The following is a 15,045-nucleotide window of genomic DNA, read 5'->3' on the forward strand; positions in this document are numbered from 1 at the left end:
GTCTCTGGCAGGTTTTGGATGAAGCTGGGGAGACATCATGGACAGCAGTGTATAGAGCAGAGTGGTGTAGAATAAGAGTATAGATACTTGTTTATTATGTGTTTGAATGTTTTATAAAGTGCAGCAAGTAACCTTTTGGTTTGGTCAGAAGATAGATTTCAAACAGACAACTGTCTATTGGATTGTTGTTTACATAATTGACCTTATTTTAGTGTCAAGTTTGTTGGTGATTGGCACCAAAGAATGTTTCAAAAGCTGACTGCCACTCTTCATGTTAGATTCAAGCCTGTAAATTGCTAAAGAATCTGCTATCTGCTTCCCCTTAGCCTTTATTCAGGGTCCAAGTTCAGGATGTGCTATTTTGAAAGAAACAGAACTTCCTTTCAAGAAGAAGGTTGTTTTCACCTTCTTTTAATTTTGATATCTCAGACACAATCTGTTTCCACACCCCCAGCTTTTTTTTTCTTTGCCACAGCTATAAAGACTTCCCATTTTGTAACCCTGCAACCTGATGTTTGTCAAGCTGTTGGCAATACAATGAAGACCTCAGCTTGTGGTCTATTTAATATCTACATCCTATCTTATTCTTTTATCATTTATTTTTCATGTATGCATGCATATGTTTTCTAGAGCATCAACATGCTCTCTTAGTGAAGAGAGATGGCACGATTGCCCACATTACTAAAGGCCTGGAACAGTATCCCCGGTAGGAATACTGCACTTGTCTATTCTGAGTAGCGTCATGTTTATAGGCCAGGAAACAATGGATCTGGACCAGGATGCAGAGCTGCTGAGGCTGTGAGCATCTCTGGCCTCACTAAAATCCATTTTGATGCAGCCCCTGTATAAACAATACACCCAGAGACTGATAGGATATCTACTTGGAGTTCAGCAACCAATGAGTGGATCCACAAGAATTGTCTTGACATCCTGTTTTCTTCCCTTTCGAGTATGCCCCAAGAGTTACATGTAAAACTCAGAGACAGAAGTCTGGTAGGATAAAAGCAGAGTCTTTCAATCAGACTGTGGCTCCATAAGAATTGTCTAGGCATCCAACAAATGACACTTTGGATTATGGTCTGGCGCCTGACAGCTTTGAACTTTAAAGACAAGAAGCCCTTATAGGACACTAATACTAATGTATAGGTCATTTTAAGGAATTTCAAATCACGCCTATTGGTTTTATACATTTTATCTTATGTGTGTGGTAGAATATATGTTTTGTCCTGAAGAAGGTGGTAATAATCAATGAAGTCCACTGAAACGTTTTGTCATTTTTGATGCACTGAGGGCCAGATGGACGACCCTTTTTTGCAGCCGCAAACAGGAGAATCTCCCGTTTGCGGGCGCAAAAAAGGGTAATAGCATATACAAAAGCTATTTTGCGAGTCACTGACTCGCAAAATAGCATTTGCGACTCTCGCTATTAGGAAGGGGCATCCCTTCCTAATAGCGAGTCAACATGCTATGTACTAGTGTTTTGGGACCGCATTTGCGGCCGCAAAACACTAGCCATTTACCACCTACTTCAAGTAGGTGGTAAACAACTCTCAAAGGGGAAGGGGTCCCAGGAGGACCCCTTCCCCTTTGTGCGTATGTTGAAAAATATTTTTTAGAGCAGGCAGTCGTCCCAGAGACCACTGCCTGACCTTAAAAAAATGAAACTGAAAAGTGTCATTTTTCGTTTTTTAAATGCAGTCCATTTTCCTTTCAGGAAAACGGGCTGCATTAAAAAAAATGCTTTATTAAAAAACAGTCCCAGATATGGTGGTCTGCTGAGCCCAGCAGGCCACCATCCCTGGGAGGGCCTATCATTCCCAATGGGCTCGCAAATTGTGAGAGGCTCATTAATATTCATGAGCCTCGTAATTTGCGACCCCATTGGGAACTGCAAACAGTGTTAAACACACTGTTGTACATGCAAAATAGCGCCTCGCAAATGACTCGCAATTTGCGATGCGCTTTTTTGCAGGTTGTACATCTAGCCCTGAATCTGTTTAATATCTTGATACAATAGATGGTGATTTTTTATGTTACATCATGTATAATGATAAATGGATCGTTACTATTGAAATAGACAGCTGTTTGCTGTCTTATTTGTCTCTCCCTCTTTTATTTTGCTTATAGTTATTTTTGGCGCCAAATTGCAGTGTGTGTATCGTGCAATACTGTTTTTAACCTGCATGACGGTTATATGATCACTATATGCTTGATGACACATATATTGTAACAATCTGCAACTGTAATAGGTGTCTGTGAACATGCCATTACAAGCATTGTGCTCCTTTATATTGTTGTGGTACTGGTCCTGTTTAAATGAGCGCAGGAGTGACATTTGCTTGAAAGGTGGTTTGTAAAAGTGTATATGTATGTGATACAGTGACTTTCCAAGGGGGATTTGATTTTACTGTGTTTTCTGGGTAGTAAGTCTCAGGTCAGGAAAAAATATGGGGCCATATGTAGGTAGCTAAATACCAGCCGGTAACGGCCAAAATTCGGTAAATATCCCGTTACCGACCGGTATTTAGTCAATTGAGATGTAGGAGGCCAAAAAGAAGGTTTAGGTAAATATGAATCGGTAAATACCGATTCATATATACCAAATTCTAAATTACCGATTCATATTTACCGAATACATATTTTCCGATTCGGTAAATATGAAGTGGTAAAACGAGAAAAGAGATGTAGGTAAATTCGGTATTTAAGAAATCCATGAAATTCAGTATTTAAGAGTCGGTAGTTAACACAGATTGAAAGCAGGTGGTAATCAGCAACAGTGCATATAAGCAATCCCAAAATGCAACAGCGTGGACACCATGGCTGCTCTGTATGTGATTGCAAGGCGCCTACGTCTAAAGGCAGCAGGTCTGAGGATTTGGAGACTGGAGGAACGCATTTACAGACAGCGCATCACACTCTTTCAACAGACTGAGGCTGAGATACATGAAAGGTACAGGCTACACCCACAAACCATCATGGACCTGATAAGGGACCTGCACCCACTCCTGGACCAGCCAACAACAAGGGCGCATGCCATACCACCACATGTGCAGGTTCTCTGTAGCCTACATCTACTTACATCTGGCAGTTACCAGGGGGTGATAGCTGCGGTAGGCGGGGTATCCCAGAGTTGCCTGTCCCGTTTCTTCAGGAAGTTCCTGGATGCCATGATGCAGAGAATGCAACACTACATCAGCTTCCCAAACACACAGGCTGAACTGCAGAAAACCAAGACAGACTTTTACCAGATGGCACAGTTCCCGCATGTCATAGGCTGTATTGATGGCACACACATTCCAATCTGCCCACCAGCAGCCACTGAGCACATCTACAGGAACAGAAAGTCCACCCACTCCATAAATGTGCAGGTAATCTGCGATGCAGGCAACATAATCACTGATATCGTGGCTAAGTTTCCTGGGAGCACCCACGACTCCTACATCTTCCAGAACAGTGGGATCTACACACGACTGCTTGCCGTAGAATTTGGAGAGGGATACCTGCTAGGTAAGTAACAGTGACGCCCCATGAAACCTGCAAATCATAGTGTATTGAGGCATGTGACTGATGGTTCCCTTTTACTCACCTAGGCGATAGTGCATATGCCGTGCGGTCATTCATCCTCACTCCCTACCTACACCCAGCAACCCTGAGTGAAAGACGATATAATGTGGCACACAAATCAACACGCAATGTGGTGGAGCGCACGTTTGGACTATTGAAAAGCAGGTTCCGCTGCCTCCACAAAAGCGGAAGCGCACTCCAGTACTCACCCATCATCTGCTGCAAAATCATTGCCACCTGTGCAATGCTGCACAACCTTGCCACGAAGAGAGGTACAGAGGTGGAGCTAACTGATTATGAGGACAATGATGATGAGTCTGCACAGCCAGAGGCCAACAGCATGACGGACTGGGACATGTCCCGCATGCCCGCAGCCATCTCACTCATTCCCTCAGCCATAGCGCTGATGCCCCTGTCCATATTTACAAATGTATCTTGGAGTCCCCGCATTTGCCGCTGCACTGACATCATTGCCCTTGCCTGTAGGCGCTGTATCTTTACCATGGTGGCCTCCAGCCCCGAGAACACTCCATGGCTCTCTCCCTGTGGTGGTGGACTCTGCACCCGAGCACTGCGGCGACGTCTGGCACCTGTGTGTGCTCCCTCAGAGGCGGAGGGCACACTGGCATGGCAGCCATCCAGGGGCACAGTGGATGGTTCCGGCCCCCTGCAGTCTTCGGATGAGGACTCCCACACTTGCAACCTGGAAGCAGCACGCCTCCTCGACCTGAGCAATGCAGACGGTGATGATGCCGGTGACTCCAGCATGAGTGGCGATGCTGGCTGTGGTGGTGATGCTGGCTGTGGTGGTGATGCTGGCTGTGGTGGTGAGGCTGGCTGTGGTGGTGAGGCAGCATGTGGTGCTGATCTCTGGCCAGAACTGGTGGTGGCCTTCCCTGAGCTGTCTTTCCGGTGTGCCCTCTCTCCCGTCTCATGTGCAGTCCTGCGCAATGTATCGTCTGTGGACAGAAATGCAACATCAGCTCAGTGTACCTGCAGCCCTGCATTGCTAGCATCACAATACATTTCTGAAACACTCTCACATTGTCCTCTGCCTGCTTTTCGCTAATGTGTATAACATGCCTTGTTGTTCTGTGCTATTCAGTTCATGGTTGGGGTTTCCCGGACTACATCTCCCATAATGCATTGCTAGTATGCACTAACACATGGACTGGAGTGGGATACTCATTGCCCACTTGGGGAGTTGGGATAGGGGTAGGGGGGGCCACATTGCTGTGCATGCGTCTTACCTTGTTTGGTGGCGGCTCTGGCAGAGCTGTCCGCATCCCCAATCCCCACGACACTCTCGGGCTCTATTGTGGACTCCACCAGCTCCTCCAGTTCTGTAAGGGCAGGTGCCCTGTTCCTTCCCCCTCCTGTCCCGCTGGCCTCCTTCTGCAGTTCCCCCATCTTCCTCTTGGTGACGATGCGTAGGTCATACCACCGCTTTTTCAGCACGTCTATGTCCCAGGGGGTCACTCCGATTGCATTCACCTGCGCCTGGATTCCCAGCCAGATTTTCCTCTTCTCCGACTCAGGCACTTGCAGGGACTGCTTTCCAAACAGCTTCTGGTGCTGCTTGACCACCTCCTCCACTAGTACCTGCAGTTCCTTAGGGCTAAAGTTTTGTTCCTCCTCCTTTCCCCTCCATCTCTCTCTGTCTCCTGGCTGGACATTGTCAGTTTGAGGCTCACAATCAGGCACTGGCTCCCTTGCTCTGCTCTGCACTCCCAGCCTCTCCAGAGTCTGTTGATTGTGTGCACCTGCCTTGGTGTGGCCACTTCCTGGTTGGGTGGGGTTTGGTTTGCACAGGATTGGCTGATTCATCAAGTCATGTGTATTTCAATTTCCGATTCGGTAAATACCGATTCGGTATTTACCGAATCGGTAAAAACCACTTCGGTATTTACCGATTCGGTAAATACCGCTTCGGTATTTACCGAATCGGTAAATTCCGATTCATGAATACCGATTATTACCGATTCGGTAATAATTACCGAATGTTTACCTACATATAACTTACCGATTCATAAATACAGATTCGGTAAAATTCGGTATTTATGAATCGGTAAATAAGACTTACCTACATATGGCCCATTGTGTTATTCCTAAACTACAAATCTCACATCTGGCCTCTTGTAGGAACTGGAAGCAGTTGCTATGTTCTTGTTCTCTTTCATGATGTATCCATCTCCTTGTCTTTTTCTTTTGTTTCTTCTTTACATGCACTGCTTTTGGATTGTAACCTTAGAGTGCTCTTAAATTTCTTATTTCCTGATTCTTCCTGTCTAATTCTTCATAGCCTATACCTCTTTCCTTACGTTTTATATCTGAAGGGCCTTTGACACAGGCTTGGGACAACTTGAATACCGGGTGTCTTTGCTTTTAATTACTTATGTTATTCTAAATGTTTTAGTGCTAGTTGTGTGTTTTTAATTTTCATTGATCACTCTACCTTTTAAAAATCTTTAGCCTATTCAATTGCACTTACTTCCGGCCCACCGAGGCAGCTGCCGTTTGTGTGGAGGAAATATTTTCTCGCTCTCTTTTTGCCTCGCATCCCCAGCTCCTCCTCTTGTCATGTGCGGCCGGCTATATCTTGCCGATGCCGATACGCAGCGGCTGCGCCAATGGAGCGCGAAAGGCAAGCCCATCTGTGCCCATCCGTGCCAGGCCGTCACCAGGAGCCAGAACCCCTGCTCCTTTTAACCCAGATATCCCTATATGAAGACGGTCAGTTACTCCTCTGATCAATTGAAGTTTATTAATCACTATGCTTGTGTCTCCACCTTCCTTCTCTTAATGGGTCCCGCTACCTACATCAAATGCAGATTCCAAAGTCTGTCTCCCCCCCCCACTCACTACACTCACCAACCCCAATTCCTGTAAAGACTCTCATCTGTCTGCACTGTCTATACTTTGGCCCAATGTCTCCTCTACTCCTGCCGAATGTTTAAACACAAAAACAACAGTTGATGGACAGAATGCAGAACAATGTCATACATTCACCCCAGTACAGAGATCTGGGTCTGAACCCATCGTTGTTTTGCTCACCATGCAATTCCAGTTTGAACCCAGCCATATGCAAATCAGTCTTGACCCTGTGCCTCATGGGAACAGTCCAGCCCGAACTGCCAAGCCAGGTCCTCCCTGGACTGGAAACAAGCACCCTAGGACTGGTTTCGGGGTTTCACCCCTTTTCAGCCAGGATAGCTTGATTCCAGTGGCATGGAGAGCACGGGACTCACGTCTGGGCATACCCGTCCCACTCGGGGTGACAAACGCAAAAACAACAGTTGATTGACAGAATGCAGAACAATGTCATACATTCACCCCAGTACAGAGATCTGGGCCTAAATCCATTGTGTTTTTGCTATCCATGCCATTCCAGTTTTAACCCAGTCATATGCAAATCAGTCTTGACCCTGTGCCTCATGGGAACAGTCCAGCCCAAACTGCCAAGCCAGGTCTTCCCTGGACTGGAAACAAGCATCTTAGGACCGGTTTCGGGGCTTGGATCTCTTCTGACACTTTGCATCTTCCCAGCAGCAGCACTTCTTCGCCAGCTTCCATTGAAAACGACGACACGACCCAACACCATTTGACACCTATGCACCCGACTTCCCTGGGTGAGGTAACTCGTGTACTCCAGTGCTCCCGTGGGTGTTGACCCTAGAACTGTCCAAGTCCAAGAGGGTTTGGTCCTAGTCCATTTCTAAGTGTCCTTTAACTTTAAAAATCTAACCACGACTTTCCCTATAGAAGCTAATGGGAGCTCGAGGCTGTGTCCTCACACTGCACACAGCCCTCCTGGGTCCCCTGTGTCACTACCTTGGGTGGTTCCTTGGGGTCCCAGCGATTCTACAGGCTCTAGGCCTTGTGTCTAGTTAAGTCGTGGTTCTCATACCATTTTTTTAGTATATGGTTCGGTCCGCCCCTAGGGCCAAACTTGTATTTGTGATACTTTACTGTTATATTTGAAGTGTAACTTATGTGCTTTTGTCTTTAGCCTCATAAAGAGACTAGAGGGGTGTGTTTAGTAATAAATACATATTTTTTAAATATATACCTGGTGTGGTCTCCTTTCATTTAGCCACTCAAGAGATTATAGACTGGTAAAACAAGCTGCTTTACATTCCTTCAAGACTTAGCCTGAAGGCTGCTCTCCATAGCTACCAATAGGATAGCTTACAATAAAGGTTGTCTTTAACCGATCATCAATAAGGGGTTGTCAGGACTGGTGCAAGTTGCCCACTATAACTAGTGTACAGCATATACCAGACGAACTTCTCACAGGGACTACATCAACAAGTCCCACACACTCGGCGGGCCACACCCTTGACCTAATTATTTCAATGACTCTTGTAGTTAGCATCGACCCCCCTAAACCTGTACTCTGGTCCGATCACTCTCTGATCAGTTTTTCTTTATCTGCGCACAAGACTAATAGCCAACCCCCCATATGCCATAACAAATTATCTAGGCAATGGCAAACAGTCACTCCGCTGGCTTGGGCCGAGGCACAGGTGCCTCCTTTGTTTTCTGACACCATAGATGTAGATTTAGCACTTTCAAATTTTAACATGTCACTGAACGCAGTTATTGACAACATTGCCCCATAGAGCCACAGCTAAAAATGTTCCCATAGACCTCACGCGCCTTGGTATACTCCCGTTCTATGGACTATGAAAGACTCTTGCAAAAAATTGGAAAGAAGATGGTGCTCGACTAATCTAGCTGTGGACAAAATAACCTATTAACTGGCCATAACAGTCTATCATCGTAATATCAAGGCAGCACGCAAAACTTATATTGCTAAAATTATTGATGCAGCTGGGAACTCATCAAAAACTCTTTTTAATATTTCAAATTCCTACATTAACCCTGCGGCCTGCATCTCAGATCCATGCCCATCCCAATCTCTCTGTGATGCTTTGGCTCACCATTTTGAGGGCAAAATTAAGGAGATTTACTTAAAACTCCCTCCTACTGTCCCACTGAACCCCATAGTCCCTTCTCCTTGCACTGATTCTCCCATTAGTCTTTGTAATTCTACTGCAATCTCCACGGAAATTACTTTTAACCTTTTAAACTCTGTGAAGTCTGGCTCTCCTTCAGACATCTGTCCACCCACAGTCCTGGCGACTCTCGCCTCCGAACTAGCACAACAAATTTCTTCCCTAATTAATCTATCAATTACATCTGGGAAAGTGCCCTTAGACTGGAAGGCGGACTTGATCAGTCCAAAAAAAAGCAACTCTGTTCCCACTGATTTGGCTAACTACCGCCCTATTACCCTCCTCCCTTCCTTGGTCAAACTACTGGAAAAACAGATTAACTATCAATTAACCACGTACCTGGAGACTAACAGACTATTGGATGACTCTCAGTCTGGTTTCAGACCTCTCCACAGCACTGAGACAGGCTTGCCTGCGGTCACTGAACATATTAAATGTTCACTTGATGCTAATGTTCCGACATTATTGGTTTTATTAGATCTGTCAGCGGCATTTGATACGGTGTATCGCTCCTGACTTCTCGATAGACTCCATGATCTAGGGATTCAGGGAATGGCCGTCAAATGGTTAGCGGATTTTCTATCACAAAGATCCCAAACAATCACCCTTGGCCCCTATAGGTCTAGAACGATGCCATTAACCTATGGAGTCCCTCAGGGCTCCTGTTTGAGACCCACGCTCTTTAATATTTACTTGGCTCCCCTTGATAGCCAGAGGCTTTGGATTTGAGATTATCTCACGCAGCTATTTTTCTCTTTTGGCTCTGATTTGTCCAAAACTAAAGCCCTGTTCTCCTCCAGGATGAAGGCCATAGCCACCTGGATGTTGGATAACCAGCTGCAACTCAATCTTACAAAAACTGAAATCATGTTATTCGGACAAGCCCAACTTGTCTGGGCCCCGGAATGGTGGCCATCTGAACTCACTTAAATTGGCAGTAAAAAATCTCGTTGTCCGCATAGATCAATCTCTTTCTATGAATGAGCACATCGCTGCTACCACAGCGTCTTGTTTTTACATGCTGCACCTGTTGCGAAGATTTTTCCTCCTATTGCCTCTCTCCTCAAGGAAAACCTTGGTCCAAGCTTTGGTAGTTATCTGCCTCGATTATGGCAACTCCCTTCTGGCGTCCATTAGCGAGAATCTATTGTCCAAACTCCAGGTGGTCCAAAATACTGCCACACGCCTTGTGTGTAACTCCCCTCCGCGTTCATCCTCAGCCCTTCTTCTTCAGTCTCTACACTGGCTTCCAGTAAAAAAGAGAATAATTTTCAAATTATGATGCTTAACCCACTGTGCCTTTCACGGCCAAGGGCACTCTTTTCTTGCAGCCAAGATTCTGCCTTATACCCCAGTGAGACTCCTTAGATCAAGTGACAAAGCTTTGCTTAAAGTCCCAGGTTTAAGTAGGCTAGGGCCTGCTACAGATCTTTCACGTTCCTTGCTCCTCATTTTTGGAAAGGCCTGCCCATTCAGCTTCGTCTCTGCGTAAACCATTTTCTTTTTAGGAAGTCGCTAAAACCCATCTATTTTAGTCAACCTCAGCCTGTCCTCTGCCCATTGCCCCACGCCGAGATAACCCTTAGGGGTTGATTTGAGCACGATATTAAGTTAAAATAACATTACATAACAAGGGAGTTTGTTAAAACCATCTAATATTGAAATATTAATTCTGAAATACAAATTGTCTTGCCTGCTGTCAAAACAGACTAATTTATGTTAATTTCCACTTACATGCTGATGTTGTAGCCAGTTCTGATTTACCAATACTGTTGTTCTTGTGGTAGTGTCCAGCATGCACAATCATCAGGCTTTGTGATTGACACATGATAAAACTAACTGTATGAAGTCAAATATTTCCATGTCGAGATTGAGAAATATATGTTGACCATTACTCAAATTTAAATATCTCCAAGATCTAGTTCCTGTTCCATGCCAACCAGATTAGTATCGATTTCTTTAATGCATGATCAGGCCATAAATATCACCCCTCCTGTTGCTCTTTTCCTCACATTCTAGGCTTCTATCTCACTTCTCACTTTACTATGTGGACTCATGTCCAATGGGTCATCTGTGCTAACTTTCATCTTCATTAACAAAGGTTTGATACTTTTGATCCCTCTGCCTGATCTCCATACTTTGGCTTAAGCCTCTTTTTTGTGGATTGGATTTAGAAACTCCATCGTAGTAGGATTTTCTAAATCCAATAACATTCCTCTGAGGCTGTGCATCATGTGGGATTGACCACATAATCCCAGTTTTAAAACAACTGCATTGGCTGCCAATACTAGAATGGGCACTGTCCATGCTTGCCTTGCTGATCAGGCAGTACCTGCTGGTAATACCCCTAAAGGCCAATTACAAGTGATCCATAGTTCCCAATGGACCAGTGACAGATGTTACCTCCTGCATTGAGAGTCACAAGTTGGTATATCCACATTGGGAGTTTCCATGAGGCAGGGAATGTTAAGAAGAAGACAGTGCACTTATAAAGCAGTAAGGCAGCCTGATGTTGGACCTTGCACTCATTGCACAGCTGGCTGTCCTCATGGCCTATATCATGCTTGCTTTTCCGTGGTTGCGGTCAACTGGAGGAGTACTTCTTTCCTTGCATGGAGCGCCAGCAGCCAAGGGGAGTGGTTGGGCTGCAGAGTCCCACATTGGAAGAAAAGTGTTAAACTTGAGTTTCTTCTTTGTGCTCCATGTCAACATCATGTAATGGAAGAAAGGGGCATCCTAAAGCCATATAAAATGCTCTTTCCAAGAATAGGATCTGTCCAGGGAGGCCTGAGGTTTCCATTTCAAGGTGAAGCTGACTGTTTTCCTGTGATGACAGCTGTTGTCTGGGTTTCACATAAAGGAGGCATTAACAACATAACTTATTGTTTATTTGTAAAGCGCACACTCACCCAGAAGGGTATCTTGGAGCTGAATAACAGATGTTTATTGTTACTCAACTTAATAGTACTCATTTTATGGACCTCAGAAGGATGAAAGGGTGAGTTGACCTACCAGGAATTGAACCTGTGGCCATGAGGCAGTAGCGGCTTCTCCGCTAAGGTGGAGGAGCATCGTCCCACTGCTCAAAAGGAAAAATAAAAGGATAATAATCTATTGTTATTATCATTTTAGTTTTCCTATGTCACTCAGCGGCTCTTGGGTGGGGCTGGCCAGAACAGGGGAAGGAGTGATTTGCTCTGCCTAAGTGCGAATGACTGCTTCACCTGACCGTTTGGGCCAGCCAAACAGTTATGCACACTTTGAATCTTCCCCACCAGGCTGTACTGCACAGCATTGTGATTGGCTCAGGCGAGCCTGGGAGCCCAAGTGCTTCCTACTGCTGGACCAGAGACAGCAAGAAGAGGACAGAGGAGAGGTGACAGATGGTCGTTTTCAGGAAAGTGTTTTTTTTTTTCCTTTTTCGTACTTCCATCCTCCTGCTCCATCACCCGGGTCCGGTAGCAGCCGCTACTGCCATGAGGTCAAACCAGGAGTGGCCACTCATATTGCCAAGTGGTGTGGCGGTGGGAGGGGGCAACATAAACAAAATAAAAGGATTATAAATAAAGAAAAATGCACTTACCTGATCCGATGGCCGCCACCTTCCTCCCTATCTTTGCCGCCCTGACGTCCAGGAACTGCTTCATGCTGCGTACGCTCCCAGCTCCCAATCCCAGAGCTGCTCACATGCTGGGAATACTATTCCCAGTGTAGCCCGAGCACCTCGCTTCGGCGTTTAGACATAGACTGGGAGCCTGTGTTGATTTCTCCAACCAGCTGTACAATGCATCTAGGTGGAGAAAGGCGAAGTGCGTATGACTGGTTGGCCGGCAAACAGTCATAAGCACTTGGCAATGCCCACCATTCCCCGTCCTCCCTGGTTGTGCAACTGAGGCGTCTGTGTAGGTGGCAATGCCCCTCTGCTTGCACTTCCAGCCTGCAGGACAAAAAATAAAATGATAATAACATTGTTTTATTATCATTTTATTTTTGTCCTTTGCCTCTGCTGGCTTTCAGCAAGAGTAGCAACGCTCCTCCGCCTTAACGCAGGAGCTGCGCCTGGGTGAAACACAGGCCCCTGTAGTGAATGCATTAGTCCACTAAGCCACCAGACCCGGCTGGAATGGGTGCGTTGCAGGATAATCCCTTCCTTATTTTTAATCACATTCAACACCCATTTACTTCTTTTTATGTCCCTGACTTCCAGTTCTTTCAAACAGAATTGCATTTAGAATTTCTTCTGGGAAGATCTTGTTGTTTTCTCTTTCCTTATGTCAGGGAGAGTTTGTTACCTTCCTAATGATTTTCTGCTTAAGTCTTTTTCTTCAACAAAGAGACTCAAGAGTGAGAAGGAGATTTCGCCCTATGTGGCTTTTTCCTCCTAAATGAGATCATCTTCTCAAGGAGACATTGGACACCTTTCAGATGTACTATTAAGTGCTCTGTGGGAGGAGCTGCTCTGTCTTCCGGAACTACATGGGTCAACAGGTTTTTACTTCAACATTTTGCCTAGTATTAAACTCTCTAAGAGTCACTTACATCCCAGCTTCCGAGTTAAAGATTCAAGTGTATTCAGAGAACTGTGCAGTAGGGGTGCTTTTGATTAGAGATTCCACCATTCCAGAAGCCAGAACCTCCAACTAAGGGTCCGATTACAATGCGGTTAGGAGATCTTCCTGACTGAATGGGTTTGGGAATGGTTTCCGACTGACCAAGTATGATGCATCCGGATGCTTCCAGATACGATTCGGTCGGACTTCCATTGACTTTAATGAGAGCCTATGTTCCAACCGAATGCATAGGCTCCCTTGAAGAAAGGAGTGGCTGGGGAAAATCAGGCACCCTGTGGTTGGCACCCCCTGGTGCCTGTCACACTGCGCATGGCTGGTAAGGGGGGACCCATTGGTACCCCTACGGTCCCGATTGGGAAGGCTCCGGGTGCAGGAGGGCCGCTACGCCCCAAAATCTGATTCCAACTGCTGATTCGAGTCGGACGGCACGATTCGGAAAGGCTGTCCGAATCAATCATCGTACTCAGTCATTAGGAAATGCAGCCCGTAGAGACGTACGATTCTGCTCCGTACGGCTCTGTCATTCTAAATGCCGTCGGGTTCAAAATGGGATAATGCTAGCGCCTAACTCGCATCGTACTCGGTTGGTAGGAAACCTTTCCGAGTCAGTCAGGAAGACACGTTCCTGATCCAATTCGGACGCAGCAAATGCCGTTAGAAGTCCTTCCTAACTGCATCATAATCGGGCCCTAAGCCTTTTCTAAAGCTGCTGTGAAATTCTCAGCTCTTGTTCGAAGGCTACATTAGAGTTTCCTTTATCAACTTGTTTTTTGTCCTCTCTCTTTAGGTCTGGCTGTTGTAAAAATCTTTCTGCTGTATATTACTTCTGGATTTGTTTGTTCAACCGTGTTATGGACCGTATTCAGGAAATGTATTGTTTTATAATTGTTTTTGGCAGCAGCTTTGGTGCACTGGTGTTCTGAGTTTAACAAAGAGCTAAAATAAACCACTTGAAAATCTAGACGTTCCTCCTTAGAGCGGTGAGCCAAATTCTTCACATTTTAAGCACAGTTTAGAATCACAAGTTTCAAATTTCTGCACCATTTATGACCTCCGCATTGTATTAGCTTCCATAAATTAACTGATGAAATATACTGAAATTGTTTATTTGCACCTTAAATTTCCAGGGAACCAGAAGGAGGATGGACTGTTTATTGTGGTCATTGCCTTCTCCCTGACATTGATTTCCCTTGCTTTCATATCCGCCTTAGTCTGCAACAGGTAAAGAATCCTAGAGTCATAACACAGAGTAATTGCCCAAAATTCACTGACATATGTTTATTGTTCTTTCAGTTGTATTAGCTTTTATTATTGAAGCCTGTTCATAAAAAGGGCATGAGTTTGTTATTTCTTGGTGAATAAACCCTGTATTTTGGCACTTGCCAATCATTATGTCATCACAAAGTAATACCAATGTGGAACCTATCATTGAGGGACAACTCCTATATAGGCTAACTCTTACAGTCATGTTTTGCGTGCTCGACACGAGTTTAGCTAGCATAAAACAAATGTCAACATAGAGACAACACCAACACATCATTTTGCCATCCTAGTACACTTAAACGCTTGCAATGGAAGGATGGATCTAACAAGAAGTGTAGAGCTGAGTCCTTGGTATGGTGATTTCCTAGACTTAGGAAGTAGACATGTCGCTATCCGTCGATTGGACTTTGCTGGCCACCATACGATTGCTTAATCTCATGCCCAGTCTTAGCTGGGTGTTTTGGGTTACCCAAGAGGGGATTCAAACCACATTGTCAGAGTAGATTTTGGGAGTTGGTTATGGAGACATTTTTCTTTGGTATCCATGGAGAGGCACCTTCAATAGATGCCATGAAGAAGAGCCTGCTCGCTGCTGCTTCTTGTATGATGCGTAACTGGTGATGTTCAGG

At 45.3% G+C, this 15,045-nt stretch overlaps 1 protein-coding gene across 2 annotated transcripts in view; it reads left to right on the top strand.

Annotated features, from left to right (window-relative positions):
• IL5RA (interleukin 5 receptor subunit alpha) overlaps nucleotides 1–15,045 on the top strand; it is a 185,624-nt gene that overhangs the window by 135,271 nt on the left and 35,308 nt on the right. Inside the window, exon 9 of one of the 2 annotated variants that reach the window (XM_085627561.1) lies at nucleotides 14,281–14,374. The exons of the other annotated variant lie outside the window; for it this stretch is intronic. Within the exon in view, the coding sequence (XP_085483687.1) occupies nucleotides 14,281–14,374 (94 nt within the window). The remainder of the gene's footprint in view (nucleotides 1–14,280; nucleotides 14,375–15,045) is intronic. 2 annotated transcript variants of the gene reach the window in all.

This window comes from Triturus cristatus, chromosome 9, assembly GCF_964204655.1.
Source record: "Triturus cristatus chromosome 9, aTriCri1.1, whole genome shotgun sequence".
NCBI classification, from domain to species: Eukaryota; Metazoa; Chordata; class Amphibia; order Caudata; family Salamandridae; genus Triturus; species Triturus cristatus.